Genomic DNA, 17,134 nt, shown 5'->3' on the forward strand with positions numbered 1-17,134 from the left:
CTCATTTTATATGGTACAGGTATTGATCTTTCTCCTTCTTCCTTACCATTGTCAATTGCACAAGGAATTTCACTCCTTCCCAGTGTTATAGCCACCTATCACTAGGCTAGATTAGAAGGTTTTAATCCCAACTGGGCACAAACTCATGTTTCTAGCCACATCTCTCAGAATGGTTCCATATCTAAATAAAAAGCCACAGATAATAACTCTAAGCCCTAAACCTAACTCTGAATTAAAAATAAAAAACAAGTCACACTAGATATTGAAAGTTAAGTTAGATTTAAGTACTCACTTAAAAAAAAATCTGAAACAAAGTAGTTATAATTGCTTAGGTCTTAGGAAATCACTGAAAACCCTCATTCTTATTCATGCTATGGTCTCTGGTATCTAACTACATTTCAGTATCATTTGTCTATTTAAAAAAAAACATACATATGCAAATTGACATTCTCTCTGAAATATGTGGGAACCAAGTTTAGGAATGCCTTTTTAAGATACTTTTCAGAGAAAATACATACTTTAGTATAGATAAATTAAAGAAAACAAAACAATGTGGTCTTGTTTTTTTACTATTGACTTTTTAAAGCAGCTTTTAAAAAGTTGGCTTTTTTTGTATTGTTGATAGTCTGTGGTGAATAGCTTGAATGAAGCAGAAAATTTGGAGTTACTAGCATTTTTGGAGTTGGAGAAACTTTGTTTCTCTTGAAAATAGAGGGATTTCCCAAGACTAATAGCAAATTAGAAATAAAAAATTCTTTTCCTTGAATAAATTCAAAGCACTAGCCACAAAAGCGCAATAAATTCTGCAAATTTGAAATTTCATTACCAGAATTCTTGGACTAATTTTTCCTATTGATTAAAAAAGACTGAAGCAAGAGTAGTAAGATCTGCAAACCTACTAATGAGGAACATATGTTGGAATAATGAGTAATGACACACCCTGTCTAATAAAGCACTTTTTTTGTCCTCCATGTGCCACTTTGGCATGGAGGATGGGGAGAGAGAGTGGATGGATAGCTATCCAGAAATGCTACACAATATGTGGCCGTGGGACAAATAGAGCTGGCTCACATGGGAAATCATGGTGTCTTACCCTCACTGGTTTCATTATTCAATAGGAGAGTCAAACTGTAGTAGGTCTACCAATACTTATTGAAGAACCTCTAAATGGCAGGGCTTTTGGATAAATGTGCTTTAAAGAGTAGTTTAAATAGAATGTAAATTCTCCATAACAAGATACAACTATATAGAAGGACAATTTATCATTTTTGAGATGACTTGGCATCATTCTATACTTGCCTAAAACATATTGACCTAAAGGGTTGTGACAACAGCAATGGATCAAGGGGTCAATGGGTGAGAACTATTTGTTTTTCTTTCATTGGCTTTTCTCTATGCAACTGAAGAACCACTCTCTGAAGAAGACAGATTAGCACTATTTCTGTATGCAAGGGAATATACATGCATTCAATGGTTACTTTTCACATGTGAATGCTTTTTTAAAAATTTATTTTATTGGGCCTCCCCAGTGGCACAGCGGTTGAGCGCTGGGTTGCGAAGCTGCCTGCAGCTTCTGTAGCGCCGCTTCGATCCCCGGCCACCAGGTAAGGGTCCCACATGGTGTGCAGACCTCTCCTGCCGCCCACTGCTCCCCTCAGCAGTGTACTTTGTCAGTCTGCCTGTTCTGCTTCCTGCTCTGTCTCTGGTGAATTCTCTCACCCTCCCGTGCTTCTGACTGTACCCAGTGCTTATATAAATAAATCTTTAAAAAAATTTATTTTATTTATAAAAGCACTGGGTACAGTCAGAAGTGCAGGAGGGTCAGAGAATTCACCTGAGCCAGAGCAGGGAGCAGAACAGGCATACTGATGAAAAAGTACACTACTGAGGGGAGCAGCGGGCGCGGCAGGAGAGGTCTGTGTGCCATGTGGGACTCTCGCTGGCAACCGGGATCGAACCAGTACTGCAGAGGCTGTGGGCAGCTTTGCAGCCCAGCACTCAACCACTGCACCAGCGGGGAGGCCCCTCACATGTGAATGTTGACTCTAACTCTACATCAGTTAAAACCAATGAAATGCATCCCCCAACTTTCTTGATTTCATAATAGATGTTCTGCAAATCTAGGCTTTAGATTTCAATATTTTTCTCCTGATTCAGAGCAATCTCCCTCAGAAGTTGTGAGAAAGGAAGGCAGGACTAGATTATTCTGAAGCAGAGAACCCCAAGTGGCATTATTAAAAAAGCCTTACAAGCATACATACACCCAATTTGTTTGGAACAAATTTGAGGGTTGGGATTCTGAGGACATTATTCAAAATGAATCCTCCCAGGAAGTGAGATGTGGTGGGAATATATGAGGTGGGGGGAGAGGGAGAGAGGGAGAGAGAGACAGAGATCTGGGTTTGGACTGGGAGCTAAGGGGCTGAACTGAGTTGTGGGATGATATAACACAGAAGGCAGATGGGGTAAGGAGAAACATGTGGAGAAGAAAGGTGTTTGCTTACACTCTTTGGACATGCACCAGGGACTTGGGGGGACATGGAGGAGACACATGGAGGAGAGACACGTAGAGACACTTGAAAGAGACATATAGATAAGAGACATATGAGGAGGCTAATAGCAGCCATTTTATTGATTTGTACTTTGATTTTGCTCCTTTCATTCCAGAATTGCCTGGCCCCTCTCACTCCTTTCCAATGGTTCCACACCAGAAAGTTGTGGCAACAGATCTCAGTGGCCCCACTTTGGGCTAACCCTGTTTATTGGGACATTTACCAACAAGAGATGGGTACCTTTGGGTATTTTTTTTGGAAATGATTATCCTTTATCCTCTTCTTTTTTTAAAGATTTATTTATTTATGAATAGAACTGGGGTACAGCACAGAGGTGTGGGGGGTGAGAGGATTCACCAGAGACAGAGTGGAGAGCAGAACAGGCAGACTGACTGAAATATACTGCTGAGGGGAACAGCGGGAGAGTTAGGAGGGGTCTGCTGCACCATGTGGGTAGCTACCTGGCCAGGATTGAACTCTTGCTGCAGTGACTGCGGATAGCTTCATAGGTTGTGTCTTAACCCCTTGCGCCACCAGAGAGGCCCCTATCCTATTTCCTCTTCCCTAAGCATACTAATCCTATTAAACCTCTCTCACACTAATGCTTTGTCTTTGTATGCACAGTTAGCAGGACCCCTTTAGAGTATGCATGTCTGGGATCCCAGGATGCCCCTCAGCCTGCACACAGGAGGTTGATCCAAGCTCCTGTACTTGCAGCCACATAACCCACTGCAAGTTACTCTATGCACCTTAGCCTCCATTTTTGAATTGGCAAAACATGAGCAATGCTTACACAAAGGTACTGACCTAGAGTTGGTTACAAGGCCTAAAAAAATTACAGCATTAATAAGTCCTTAGTAAACTAGTGAGTCTTTCATTTGGAATATGCAAAACATAGATAACTAGACTAAATTAATTTTCTTGTCAGAGTCTTCATCTAATAATTTGCACACTTAAGGAGATTATTGTCTAATTTTTAGGGCCACCTCTCTCCCTCCTATTAGGTTTGTGATGAATTTCTCAGGTTAACCTTTTCTCTGGTTCACCTTCCTCTTAGTTACAAAAGCCCAGCACTTCACTCTCTCTCTCTATATATATATAATTTTTTAAAAAGATTTATTTATTTATTTATTTAGGGCCACCTCTCTCCCACCTGTTAGGTTTGTGATGAATTTCTCAGGTTAACCTTTTCTCTGGTTTACCTTCCTCTTAACTACAAAAGTCCAGCACTTCACTATATATATATATATATTTTTTTTTTTTTTTTAAAGATTTATTTATTTATACAAGCACTAGGTTACAGGCCAGAGGCACAGGAGGGTAAGAGAATTCACCAGAGACAGAACAGGGAGCAGAACAGGCAGAAGGACTGAAATACACTGCTGAGGAGAGCAGCGGGCAAGACAGGAGAGGTCTGCTGTGCCATGTGGGAATCTCCCTGGCCGGCCAGGAATCAAACTGGCACTGCAGAGGCTGTGGACAGTTTCACAGCGCTGCACTCAGCCTGCTGCGCCACTGGGGAGGCCCTCACTATACTTTTAAAACTGGATGATGGTTTTACCAGGGAAGCAGCAGATATGATGAAGTGCCTGCTTTAATGCAAAAGTTAAAAAACAAAAAACAACTAAAAGTGTGGCAATGCTTACGAAGGCCACTCCCACACCTCTACAGAGAGCTTTAGTGTGAGCTGTCCAACCATTAGCCCACTATCCCAATTTCCCACGTTTCTGATGAGAAAATATGAACACAAACAGCTCAGAGAAATATTAGAAAAACAGAGACTTAGATTCCTACAGAAAAAAGTTCAACTGCTGCATTTGCTAGTTACTAATTGGTACGACCTTGGGGACCAGCGGTCCCACTTGGCAAAACCCTGCCTTTCTCTACTCCTCATGGGATGTCTGCTTCATGGGGTGAGGCCAGGACCCATGGAGATCACCTGGGCAGGCTGCCTGGCTCAAATGAGCGGCTTCATAGATGTCAGCCTCCCTTCTTGTTAGGACCTTAGATTTTAAATTAAAAAGCTACAGTCTTCCTGTGTAGCAAAGAGTATGTTTTTGGAAAAAATGAAAGCAATTATCATATCTGAATTTCACTTCCAAAAAATTTGGCAGAATGGCCCCTGGGGTCCTGCACTTTGGTGCCACAACATCACAACACGGGCAGGAAAAGTGCCGGTCCTCGTCCTGTCTCTGCGGGCCGCCTAGTGCTGCCCACCACATAGCTCAGGCTTGACATCAGCGCCTGCCTCATTCTCCCCACCCTGGCGGGGAGAGCAAGTTTCTCTTGTAGATTTGGGGTTCTTGTTTATATCAAGTCCGAGCTGGTCTCAGCTGAGAGGGGGACTCTGGTGGGATGGGGAAAGAGGTGGCCAGTGCTACCATTCGGCATTTAGAAACATTTTAAAATTCTAATGCACATCCCAAGGGCACATTCCTTCCAAACCTTCTCTCCAGCAACACCCCTCTCTAACCACGCCCCATAAAACCAGGCTCAAACCACAAGAAAACAAACAAGGCTTTGATTCTTTTGTGAGAAAATCAAAGAGCTGCTGAAACTCATTTAAAGGAGAGAGAGAGAGAGAGAGAGAGAGAGAGAGAGAGAGAGAGAGAGACTACCCTCTACCACACACTGTTTACTACTTTTGCCAAACAGACCCAATCAGAAAGAAGAAATTTGGGCTGAGCTTTAAGAACTGCCTGAAATGTTTGGTAACTCCTTTGGCTCCTGCTGGCCAGTGAGTGAGGTCTCTGAAATTAGTCTTTTAGAGTCAACCTTCTGAAATTTAAAAAAAAAAAAAAAATCCCTTGAACACTCTCGCCCTGGAAAAAAAAAGACTGCGTGCCAAATTCACATTTTCTTTGGCCACAGTAACTATTCACAACAATTCAGCCTTTAGTGAGGTTATAGAGAAAGTATTTACCCTTCACTTTGGAGAAAACACCTTTCATGTGACCTCCAAGCTATAGTATTTATTTTAAAGGGCCACAAAATAAACTTGTTTTTTTTCTTTTGTTTTTTTTCTTTCTTCTCTCTCTCCCCCCCACCACCCGCCTCCTTTTTTTTTTCTTCTTCCTCTTCAAACATTCAGCATCTTCCCAAATGATGTGGGATTAGCAGGCTGCAGGGCAGTTTCTCTTATAGGAGAAGGGTGACAAGCCAGGGGACCCCAGGACTTCTGGATGCTGTTTCAATTTTACTTACTGAGTAGTCACTAGTTGCCCTGGTGTATTCACTGAGGAAATGCATCCAGGGGCACACCAGTGACTTCTTCACACATCTGTGCACTGTACCTCAACAAAGGCTGACATCCCAAAGTGAAACAAAACCCTCACTGCCTGTCAAGACAGCCACCTTTCTATGTAAGCACACCCTGCAGAGATGCTTTCAGAAGACACCCAACAGACAGGGCACACACACACACACATGCACACACACACATGCACACACACACAGAGTGCAAAATCAGGCAGACAAACAGACTCTCAAAAGGCAAACTTGATCCAGTTTCCAAAACTTCTAAGCTTGGAAGCTGTGGCAGCTGAGCCAGGTGTAAGGTATAGTCTGCTTTAAGAAGCTGTTTCCACTCAAATCAAGCAGAATAGTGGGATGCATTGCTGCTTTGAACTCTGGGGAAAACATCCAAAAATAACCAACACAGGGTGCATTGTCTGATGAGGTTACCATATTCATATATCTATATGTAAAAAGGCAAAAGGGACACTTACCTATTTGATCCTCGGGGATCAGTGACTCGATGGGAGGGTCCAGCTCTGAACTCTGAGACAGATAGTTCTTCACCTGGGTCATGAACTGCCGGATGGTCTGCAGCATATCGGTGCTGGATACGTGGCACTCCTTGTTCTCCTGCAGGAAGCTCACATAGTCCTGCACCAGGCAGCCGAAGTAGGTGCACTTGTCCCGGGACAGCTCGGCGATCCTCCTGACCATGCGCTTCTCCGGGGTCATGAAGGAGCTGAACACCCCGCTCATCTTGCGGAGCTGGGACTTGACCAGCTTGGGCAGTACGAAGGAGCTGTTCCTCTTCTTCTTGGACTTGATGGGGGGGGGCATGGTCTCCTGGTCACTCTCGCCTTCGTAATCCTCCAGGCTGCTGTTGGTGTCCGCCTCGTAGCCAAACAGGGGCATGCTGCGGTCGAACTCCAGCGAGTCGGAGGAGGAAGTGGAAAGGCTCATGTCGCTCAGCCTCTGTCTGCCTCCATGCCACGGAAGAGGCCGTGATTCAGAGCCGGCAGGCTGGGCCCTTGTGCAATCCCCTGGGGCTTCCTGCGGCGGGGCTCCACCTGGGCTGCCAGCAGCGCCTGGCTGGGCTTCTGTCTCCTGCCCGGGGCTGGGGAGAGGCCGCCTGCTGGTCAAGGTCTTCGCGCTGCCTTCCGCTTCAAGAAAAGAAGCCTGCTTCTTCAGCCGGGGTGGAGGGATGGGGGTTGGTTTAGTTCCAAGCGGAGCTACGTTCCCATGTTTGTTATGGTTGACTGTTTCTGGCATGCTCGCCCGGGTTGCAGTCCTGGACAGCTGAGGGCTTGTGTGCAGACTATTAATAGCGGGTGGCGGGGGCCTGGGTGGGGGAGACCGAGGCCGCTCGGTGCCATTCGCGTTGGGAGTCCTTGTGCCGGGCCGTTTCAGGCCTCCACTGAGGTCTTGGCTGTGCACTTTCAAGAAAAGAGGATTAATAAAACACAGGGCTCCGTTGGTCTGGCTGCACTCCAGCTCCGAAGGCGTCCTGGTTTTTATAGAATGCACTCCATTTATAAGGCAGAGCTGACGCGAGGCAGGACAAACACCGTCTGAGGAGAGAGGCCTATGGGGAGGTGGAGGGTTTGGGGGTTTGTTGTCAGCTGGAGAGCTCCAAAAATCTGAAAGTCATTATCAGTGAACACAAGAATGTAAATACAGTACTCTCAGGCCATTCCTGCACAAATTAAAAAGTACACTGCATGACAACACATGTCTTTGGAGGGGGAGGTGCTACACTTGGGTGATGTTTTTCTTTCTTTCCTCCTTTTTTTTTTTGCTTTAACTGCATTCCCTTACTGGAAAGGGTAGAAATGCTGCCAGACCCAGCTGTGGGTTCACAGAAAGGCTCCAGGGATTTTCACCTTTAAAGCCCTTGAGAAATGGTTTGGCCAACATATAATATCAGCTCAGTCTTTTCACAGGTGAGAGAAAAAAAGAACAAATCACTATAGTGCAAGTTAGGGAGGCCATGGGGGCTCCCCAGCTTGCTTCTCAAAAACGCAGTCCATCCTCAAAGCAACAGGACGCTTTTTAATCAACTTCTGCATGGGTGCCCGCCACAAGAGAGCTCCTAAGTTTCCCTTTAATGGGCAAAACTGGCAGCTGGGCTTAAGGGATGTTGCATAATTTACTTGGGGTTTTACACACTCAGCATTAAAACTCCAAATGGAGGAAAAATACACTCATGGGTCCCATCAGCAAAGCAAAAAAAAAAAAAAAAAAGACAGCAAACTTAGGCAAACGTTAAGTGCAAGTTCAACCATTTATCTTGGTGGTTTGTTGTCCATCTTTCCCATCCTATAATCTCCTTACCATGACCACACATATTTGACACTTTTTGGATCAGTGCACATTGCTTATTTCATCTGTACTTCCTGTATGTCCTTTTACAGAAGGGTCTCAGTTTTCCACGCAAATCAAGGGAGGCAGTAGGGGTGATAGATGTCTGTTGTCATTTCAATTTGGAACAGGCTATTTTCTCTCCAGCTCTGCCTTCTGTATTTGCTTAAAATGTGTTTCTTCCCAGGGACAAAGAATGGCAGGTCATGGGGGTTTGGGGAGAGGCTTACTCTGTGAGTCCTCGCCTTGCCTTGTATGTTTTGTACGAATCTCTACTTAGCAGGTATGGTTGCTATTGGTGTTCCCATTACCTGCTGCTTTTCTTCCCTTTGCTCTAGTCTGTGCTGTCCAACAGGACAACCAGTTGCTATTGAGTACTGAAAATCCAATTAGCGCATTGGAGAAACTCAATTTTAGATTTCATTTTAAGATGATCAGTTTAAATTTAAAAAATGACTCTTAATTTGGTTCCTGGAAAAGTTTTAAGCAGATTTGAAACCTGGTGCCTCTACTTTTTCAACAGATAATTTAATGAAATCTGAATGCAGATAATTTCTTTTTTTTTTTCGTGAGAGGATTCACCAGAGACAGAGTGGGGAACAGAACAGGCAGACTGATGAAATACACTGCTGAGGGGAGCAGTGGGCGTGACAGGAGAGGTCTGCTGTGCTAGGTGGGACCCCCCGCCGGCTGGCTGGGATCTAACCGGAGCTGCAGAGGCTGAGGACAGCTTCACAGTGCGGTGCTCAACTGCCTGCGCCACCAGGGGAGGCCCCAGATCATTTATTTCTGATGAGAGTTTAGTACCTAAACAGAGATGTAGTACAAGGATGAAATACATGATTTCAAACATCTCTTAGCATAAGAAAAGAATGTAAACTATTTAATTAATACTTAAATTCAGGAAGTATTTTAAACTCTCCCCATCGGTGTATAAAACTCAGATGCGAGATACAGTACAACTTTTCAGCAGGGACATTTAAATGGCCCTGATATTTTTAGCAGGGTTCTTTTCCCCAATTTTATACCCCCACTGCCCATGCAGCAGGTCTCAGACACATCTAGCAGTTCTTTTTAAGTAATCTAAGTTTTAGAAGGGGATTTGAATTGGTGCCATCTGGAAATGGCACCAATTCAAAACAAATTCTTTAGAATAAGAGAAAATTATGCCAAAAGAGAAACACAAGCAACTTTTATTTGGTGGGTCAGGTATCATAGTTTCTTAGGCTTCAGGAGTCCTGGTACTTGTACTTAAAGAATCCCAAACTTCCATTCACATAGTATAGCCTGGTTATTAATCTATCTAAAGTCTGAAGTCCTAAGATCTTGAGAGTTCCCCCTTCCAAGCTAGGAAAATTCTTTGTGCCAAAGTTAAATCCACATAGATTCCTCAGGGCAATGAGACAAAGTGATACTGGCTGAGCTGTGTGCCCTGATCCATTGTCAACTATGTCCACTAAAATGGTGGTGAGTTTAGGGACACTGGCAGAGACAGAAGGGGGAGCAACGCCCAGCTAGGCAGAGCATGGATACAGGATAGGGTAAGGGATGTGGCCCAGAACTCAAGGACCGGAATCAAGGAACTAGAGGGGAAGTGAGGCAGACGTTCCTCTAGATGCCTGTGCTGTCAAATTCCTCAAAGTACAGACATGCCATCAATGCTAGTGTGTTCCTCTAAAATAAAACCCACATACATGAGATGCATTATGCTGGACTTCTCTATCAGTCAAGCAGTGTCTTTCCCCAGAAAGATGCCTCAGAAAGGAATGACTTGAAACATTACAGACGTTTAGATTAAATTAGGACTTGGATGTTTTGGGCAGTCATTGATGGGAGAAGCCGGGGAGACGTGTGGGTTCCCAGGCAAACTCAGCCCCCTTTCTTTAAGAGATAGCTCAATGTTAGACTTGGAAAAAGATTCTTAGGAGGGGTACTTCAGGGAGCTCATGGACCTGAAGGTTGAGTTTTGCCAAGGAGATCGGATCATTTTTTAAAGTATTATTAGCCAGCCTAACATCAATTATGCTCATGGATTCATTTCAAGAAAGACCCCAGGAAGGGGCGCCCACTTACTTAGTCCCAGCTGAGCAAGTTCTTCAAGTTGAGCCTCAGACTTGGCTGTTAAGATGGCATAAGGTAACTTCAAGGTAAATGGCAGAACATCCCTGATTTTGAGAAAAGAGAATATTTGTAATTATAGGTCTTGTTTCCATCCTTTGCTTTAATTTTCATCCTAGAGATGTTTTAACTTAAAGTATTTAAAATATCCTAAGTAGATACCACATCATATCCAACAGGAAATTAATCTTTACTGGTGATAGGACTCCAGGATTACTATTTTTTAAAAAGATTTATTTATTTATGCATACAAGAACTGGGGTATAGGCCAGAGGTTTGTGTGTGTGGGTGAGGCAGTGGTGAGAGGATTCACCAGAGACAGAGTGGGGAACAGAATGGGCAGGCTGACTGCTGAGGGGAGCAGCAGGTGAGACAAGAGAGGTCTGCTGTGGCATGTGGGTTACCTCCCTGTCTGGGGATTGAACTCTTGCTTCAGTGGCTGTGGAAAGCTTCATAGTGTGTTTTAACCCCTTGGGCCACCAGGGAGTCCCCTCCAGGATTACTATTTCTGACTGCTTTTATCATACTTGGGACAGACTGAAAGATAAGCCCACATAGTTTAAGCATCTGCAGTGGGGACCAAATTTCCCTACTGGGTAGCTAAAAACATATCTAAAGTCAATACTGGAGTCACTGCTGGTAGACCTATTTTGGTAGGTTTACCACACATATAAAATTTTATGTACTGATTTGCTAAGTGATCTGAATGTTGGACTCCAACTCTCTGGCTGGGAATGTGTAATCCTACACCATGATTTATTAGTCCATTGTCTTATGGCAGTTTCTCAATGAATATCTATTGGTTTTCTTGTAACATCTTCCAGCTAGAGTCCAAGAATTATCATTTGTGTGTTGGAGACAAAACTTCTTCCTGTGTTAAGATGGTGTGTCTCTTAATGTGCATATGAATTACCATCCTCCTCCAGCCCCATGCTGCTTACTCTCTGATTCAGGAATTCTGGATGGGGCTGGATACTAAGCTTCCAGGCAATGCCGCCGCCACTCCTGGAGTATGCTTTGAGTAGGATGGCAAGTGTAAAGGACCTCGAGCAATGACCTGGCCCCCAAGCAGCATGGTGTCATTTGTAGGAAGCAGGAGGGTGTCATTTGTAGGAACACACACACACACCAAAGCAGCACAGAGCAACAGACTCAATAGGAGATGAGCTGGTACCAAGGCATAGAAATCACTATAAAGTGCAAGGACCACGACTTACTGCTTTCTCAGAAAGGGATAAGGCAGACTTAAACACTTGGCTAGTTTCATATAGAAGGGTTAATACCATGCTCTAAGTACTAGTGAATTCCCCACAGGGCTTAGAACTTGCCTAAGACAGACAGGGAGAATGTGTGCTTGGAATAAGTGAAAGAATTATCAATAATAGTGGTGACTTAAAGGAAAGGGAGTTATTTTCTCAGTGATGGGACTGATCTTTCAAAAACAGAATTATTCATTCATTCAACTTGTATTTTGTCAACGCAAGATTCCCTGAGTAGTAGCTTATAGTAAAATTAGGTAACATTCTAGATTGACTCAGATTAAATCTGGATGACTAGAGAATTTTGGAACCTTTGAAACTGTTGATTATGAATAACAAATTAGCAAGTTCAATAAAAAGAAAACAACATGAATAAAATGTGATGATGTCACAATCTATGACATGGCTGCCCATATAAATATTAGGAGTTGGTGGGCAGGAGGCTCCTCCCTGCTAGGAGTCTGAGTCACCTCCTGCTTCCATAACCTTTCACCTACCCTCCAATAGTCACAAAAAGCTCCTCTGTTTGCTGACTTGGCTCTATTCTAGATGAAACAAGTGGAGCCACCACCTGTAGGGAAGGGCAGTGTTGGTAATTGCCACCGCCTGACCCCAGAGAGGCAGTGACCCCAATTATAATCTTACATGAAGATTAATGGATGGGAATCAGAACTTTATAAAGTCAAGGCATTATGCAAATATATTTGTATGATCATACCAACTTAATTAAAATCTACATTTTTACACAAGTTGGGGGGAAAGACACACACACACACCAACCCCACCACCAAACCAACTGTGTTTATTTTAAGCTTTACTGTGCCCGAAGCTGTACCTGGAGCCTAAACATCACACAGCTGGTTTGAGTTTTTCTTAATGACACATACGACAGGAAACCACACCTGTCTTGCCTTAATGGCTAGTTTTAGACTTTGATCTACTAGAAAATTAGAAGTTGTGCACGAGTCCTCTCTTGTTGTGTCAGCCAAGGATTCAATGCAGCATCTCCTCACACAAACACACACACTTCCTTCTCACCTACATTCTGTTAAAGAAAGGGGCTCTGATTCTAAACCCTGTGTAACGCAAAATTAAGCCGTCATCTTAGGAATCAATGTTCACCCAAGAGTTTCAGTACATTCACAGTCTAGATTTATTTTTCAAACTTGTGCTGTTATGTTTTTAAAAGGAAGGCAACTAATACTGAGATCTGCTATAGCACTGCACCAAGAACTTAAGTAGGGCCTACATAGGTTCCTCATTTCACAGATCAGAAGCATAAGACAACACAGATGGGGAGGTCACCCGTACCCACTTACAGAGCTAATGTGGGAGGAAAGGTGTAGGGTAAAGTAAAGTATCAGGCTTTTCTGCCCTCCCGCCATTAGGACTGATGATTGATCCCTGCGGTCCTGAATGCATGCCTGATGGCTGGCACCTGGAATAGGATGTAGGCATAGATAGATGGGATTCACCTGGGCTGAGACTGGGCTTATAAGGGTGGCGTCACGGGGACGCCAACGGAACAGCGGAACGAAACAGCAAAAGAGCCTCGAACAAGAGAGCGAGGCCACGAGAGAACTCTGGAGAGCCCAGATAAAGATTCGCTGGGGACTGGGAGGCCTGCCAGCCTCCTGGCCTTGTGGTACCCCTGCCTGCCGTGTACCTGGTAAATCCCAATAAAAGGCTGAAAAAGCAACTGAGGGCTCCAGGACGCCTCCTTTGCCCCATCTGCTCGGATCATAGAGAACTTACTGTGTTCTCCTGCCTCTACAAAGGGATAACAAGAACCAGGCATATTGGACACCAAAGTCTGTGGAATTGTCTAGTATAGTCGGACAGTATAGGATTTGGCATCAAGAAAGACCTAGGTTCAAATCCCATATATGCTTCTTATATGATTATGGACAAGCCTCATAGTCTCTTCAGCCAGTGAATTCTCATTTTAGGATTGCTACGAAAATTAGAAATACTGGCTGTATACTGTCTAGCACAGATATAAAAACTCCCTGTAGGGTAAAGAAAATGTCAGGCTTTTCTGCCCTTCCGCCATCAGGATAGATGATGGATCCTTGTCCTGAATGCATGCCTGATGGCGGGCACCTGGAATAGGGTGTGGGCATAGGTAGATGGGATTCAGCTGAGCTAAGACTGCTTTTAAGGGCGGCTTCACGGGGACGCCAGCAGCAGCAGTAGAAGCCGAAGCAGAAGCCGAAAGAGAAGCCAAGAAGCAGCAGAACGAACTCCAGAGAGCGCAGATAGAGTGAAGACTTGCTGGAGGCTGGCAGGCCTACAAGCCTCCCAGCCAGCACCCCTGCCTGCCATATGCCTGGTGAACCCCAATAAAAGACCTGCAAAAACCCACTAAGGACTCTGACTCCTCCTTTACCCGGTCTGCATGGGATCAGAAAACCTGCACTGTGTCCTGTACTGTTTACAGAAATGCAGGCTGTTAGGCACCAGCCCAGACCCACTGAATTGGAATCTGCATTCTAGCAAGAAGATAGGTGACTCTCATACACATTAAAGTTTGAAAGGCGGGGCTCATTGATTAGGCCCGACGGCGTGGGTGGCCAATGTTCTTATCACTATTTGTATTCTCAACTATACTTTTCAGTGTGCTTTTCTGATATGGAAAATGATATGTTAATTGAGCCAGATTCACTAGTCCAATGTATTTGTGCACGTGCATTCTATGTGTACATCAGAGCTGACAATCCAATCACTTTCTCTATCTGACTATATGTATTGATATGTACTAAGAATCAACCAAAATATTCCAAAAATATTTTGGTAAGGCTCGGTCAAATCATGACTGATAATTAACAATAAAACTTTCAGTAAACTATGACATATGATGTAAAAGAAGAAACAAAAACATCAAGAAACTTTGCATTTTGGAAAAAAAAATAGGGAAATGAATCTCAGGTCTCCCAAATCATAAAAGTTAACGTTGGGATTTTCCTATAAGCATCCTCAATCGGTATCATGCTCTATAGTTTACTAAAGAGTTTTATGTACTTTATCTTCTTCAATCATCAAATAGCTCTGGACAGCAGGTTCCAGTCTATTATGAAGACTGAGAGGAGAGACGATATCTTTTGTGAGCTTTGCCAAATGCTGTTTATGAATGTAGAAATCTTTCACAATAATAGCACAATAGAGTCAACAGGGGTCAACTTCACCCTGACCAACATGTTAGCGTTGCAATTCACTCCTAGGGACTGGCTGGCTGCAAATCAGACCAGGTGTAGCTGCTGGGAACAGTTGGGGATTTCTGCACCTGCCTCCTCTCCCTGGGTAGTGGATTTCTTCACACAGGCCAAGGGAACTGCCAGTTCCAGGCAGGTGGCATCCCCTGGGGTGAGCTCACAGGGTGCTGGTCCAGTTTCAGGTGAAGCCCTCAGTTTCTTCCTGTTGGTAAATAGTGCTGGGTTTCCCCTGGAAGTGCTCTCCTCCCTCAGGTCATCGATCGTATGGTTTCGGCTGATCAGGTGACCTCCAAGAATGAATAACTTGGTGCCTGACCCCAGAAGGGTCTAGTCCAGTAGGAGCTATGAATGTCTTACTCGTTTTTTGAGAAATAACTTGATTCTTTAATTAAAACAATGTAACGCAAGCCCAAATAATCTCCTCACCCTAAGTGTGACACCATGAGACGTGATCTTTGAAAACAGCCCTGGTTTATCATGTCTGTGTCTCTGCTCTGTCAGCTGTAACAGACAGAAAAGCAAAGGCAGCCACCAGGGCCCTGCAGCCTGAGAGAAGGCAATGACGAATTCTGCAGATAAAGACTTGCAATTCTTGATCACAAAAGAACTCTTGATTTGAAAGCCTGTTATGTCTAGAAAGCACAGACAAAAATAAAAAAAGAAAGCCTTCTACAACTCACACCTTCCTGACACTTGTTAAGATCATGATTTTGAGCTTAATATCACAGAGACTAAAAAGATCTCTTCAGTTATGAAAAGGGCATCAGTGCCCAGTGGGCCTGCGGACAGCGATGCAGCCTTCATGAACAGATTGAAGGAACTCTTATTTCTAAAATGAATCGCATCCTTTGGTGAATCTTCAAAAATATCAAGGATTTCTAAGTGTTACAGGTTCATATTATGGGTCTTTTTCTGTATGTGCATGTGTGCATATACATGGATATGTGTGTGCACATATGTGAATGTGTGTATGCATGTGAATGTCCTTGCTTGACGGGCCTAGGTGAATGGGGAAACGTGAAGACACAATCATGTTCATGTGAATTTACATTTTCGAGGCCATGACAGTTGTTTTGATCTTAAACATGGCACATGAAACTTGATGGTCATTTTATTGATAGATAAAAAATTATTTTACTTATGTACCTTTCAGGACTACTACAGGCAGCGAACCTCCCAATCCCATTGTCTTTTTTTAATCAGGAAGCCTTGAAATGGTTTATATTGCCCATACACACACTTGAAAATCATAAGAGATGAAGAGGCCTTACCTGCTGATGCAGTAGAAAGCAATGAGTCGGAATAAATCCGCAAAACTGATTCCTGAGCCTTCCAGGGAAAAGGCTGGAAAAAAGAGATTTTGGAGACCAGCTGAATGTCTCTGAGCACATTCTGAGAAAGGAAGGGGCTTCTCCTGTGTGTAGGGCCGTCTCAAACAAACTATGCCAATTATTAGAGCCAGCTGACAGAAGAACATATGTCAGTCAGAAACAGCCCAGTAAATAGTTAATGGCCTAGGAGTTCAACCCCTGACTCATTCAGAGCACATGCTCCAGTGTTTGGTAAACAGACCAGCATAGACTGGAATTGCACAACCATCTTTTTTTTTTTTTTTTTTTAAATTCAGAACACAAAGTTGGGCTGAGATCAGAAACCAGTCTGGCTGCAGTGAGAGACCATCAGCAGGTCTAGGGGAATAGGAGGCCGCACTGCTCCTGACCCTTCTAGCATAGCCCTCCTGGGCCACATTCTTCTTTGCCTAAACTTCCGGCAAGGACACCAGGCAGAAGAAATGAAAAACTAGGAGAATAACACAAGGTTCCCATGAATCAGCTTTTGGTTCAATTCAGTATCAAGAACCAGTAGCTAAAATGCCCCCACCATGACAATCACTTGTACACTTGTACAAGTCTCCTAATGAGAACAAGTGTTCTGGCAAGAAGGGGTACCATTTTGTGCCTCTTCCTGAGAGGGGAGCTATGAGCGGTATGACCTGAAATAATGATGTATTTGCTAACCACTACTTACAACATCTTTGCCAAGATGCTACTATGCTGTCATTCTTTCCAAAACATTCCAGTATCCTCAGTTTTGTGAAGATTTCTTCATTTCCTCAAGCAGATATTTCCTCCTTTTGTAAACTCCATACATCTTCTGTTTTGCTTTACATATTTTGTATTAGCTTGCTTATTTAGTATCTCTATAGCACCCTGGAACATACCTATGCCTCTACACGTATATTATGAGGGACAGACAGACACACACAAACAGAAGCACACACATGTACCACAAATTATTCATTTAAGTAGGAGGGAGCTGAGTTTGGTTAGGCTAACTTCTCTGAACCTTGATTTTTTCATCTGTAAAATGGACAACAATAGTACTTTCCTTGTCTCCT

At 43.7% G+C, this 17,134-nt stretch overlaps 1 protein-coding gene across 11 annotated transcripts in view; it reads right to left on the minus strand.

Annotated features, from left to right (window-relative positions):
- Window positions 1–17,134, minus strand: part of RIN2 (Ras and Rab interactor 2) — a 219,442-nt gene that overhangs the window by 21,041 nt on the left and 181,267 nt on the right. For all 11 annotated transcript variants that reach the window (XM_054696013.1, XM_037493976.2, XM_054696010.1 and 8 more), the window contains 3 exons: window positions 16,008–16,080; window positions 10,221–10,312; window positions 6,281–7,426 (listed from right to left, as the gene is read on the minus strand). In XM_054696013.1, the coding sequence (XP_054551988.1) occupies window positions 6,281–7,426; window positions 10,221–10,312; window positions 16,008–16,080 (1,311 nt within the window). The remainder of the gene's footprint in view (window positions 1–6,280; window positions 7,427–10,220; window positions 10,313–16,007; window positions 16,081–17,134) is intronic.

This window comes from Talpa occidentalis, unplaced genomic scaffold, assembly GCF_014898055.3.
Source record: "Talpa occidentalis isolate TD23 unplaced genomic scaffold, MPIMG_talOcc4v2.1 talOcc4.10, whole genome shotgun sequence".
Classification (NCBI taxonomy): domain Eukaryota; kingdom Metazoa; phylum Chordata; class Mammalia; order Eulipotyphla; family Talpidae; genus Talpa; species Talpa occidentalis.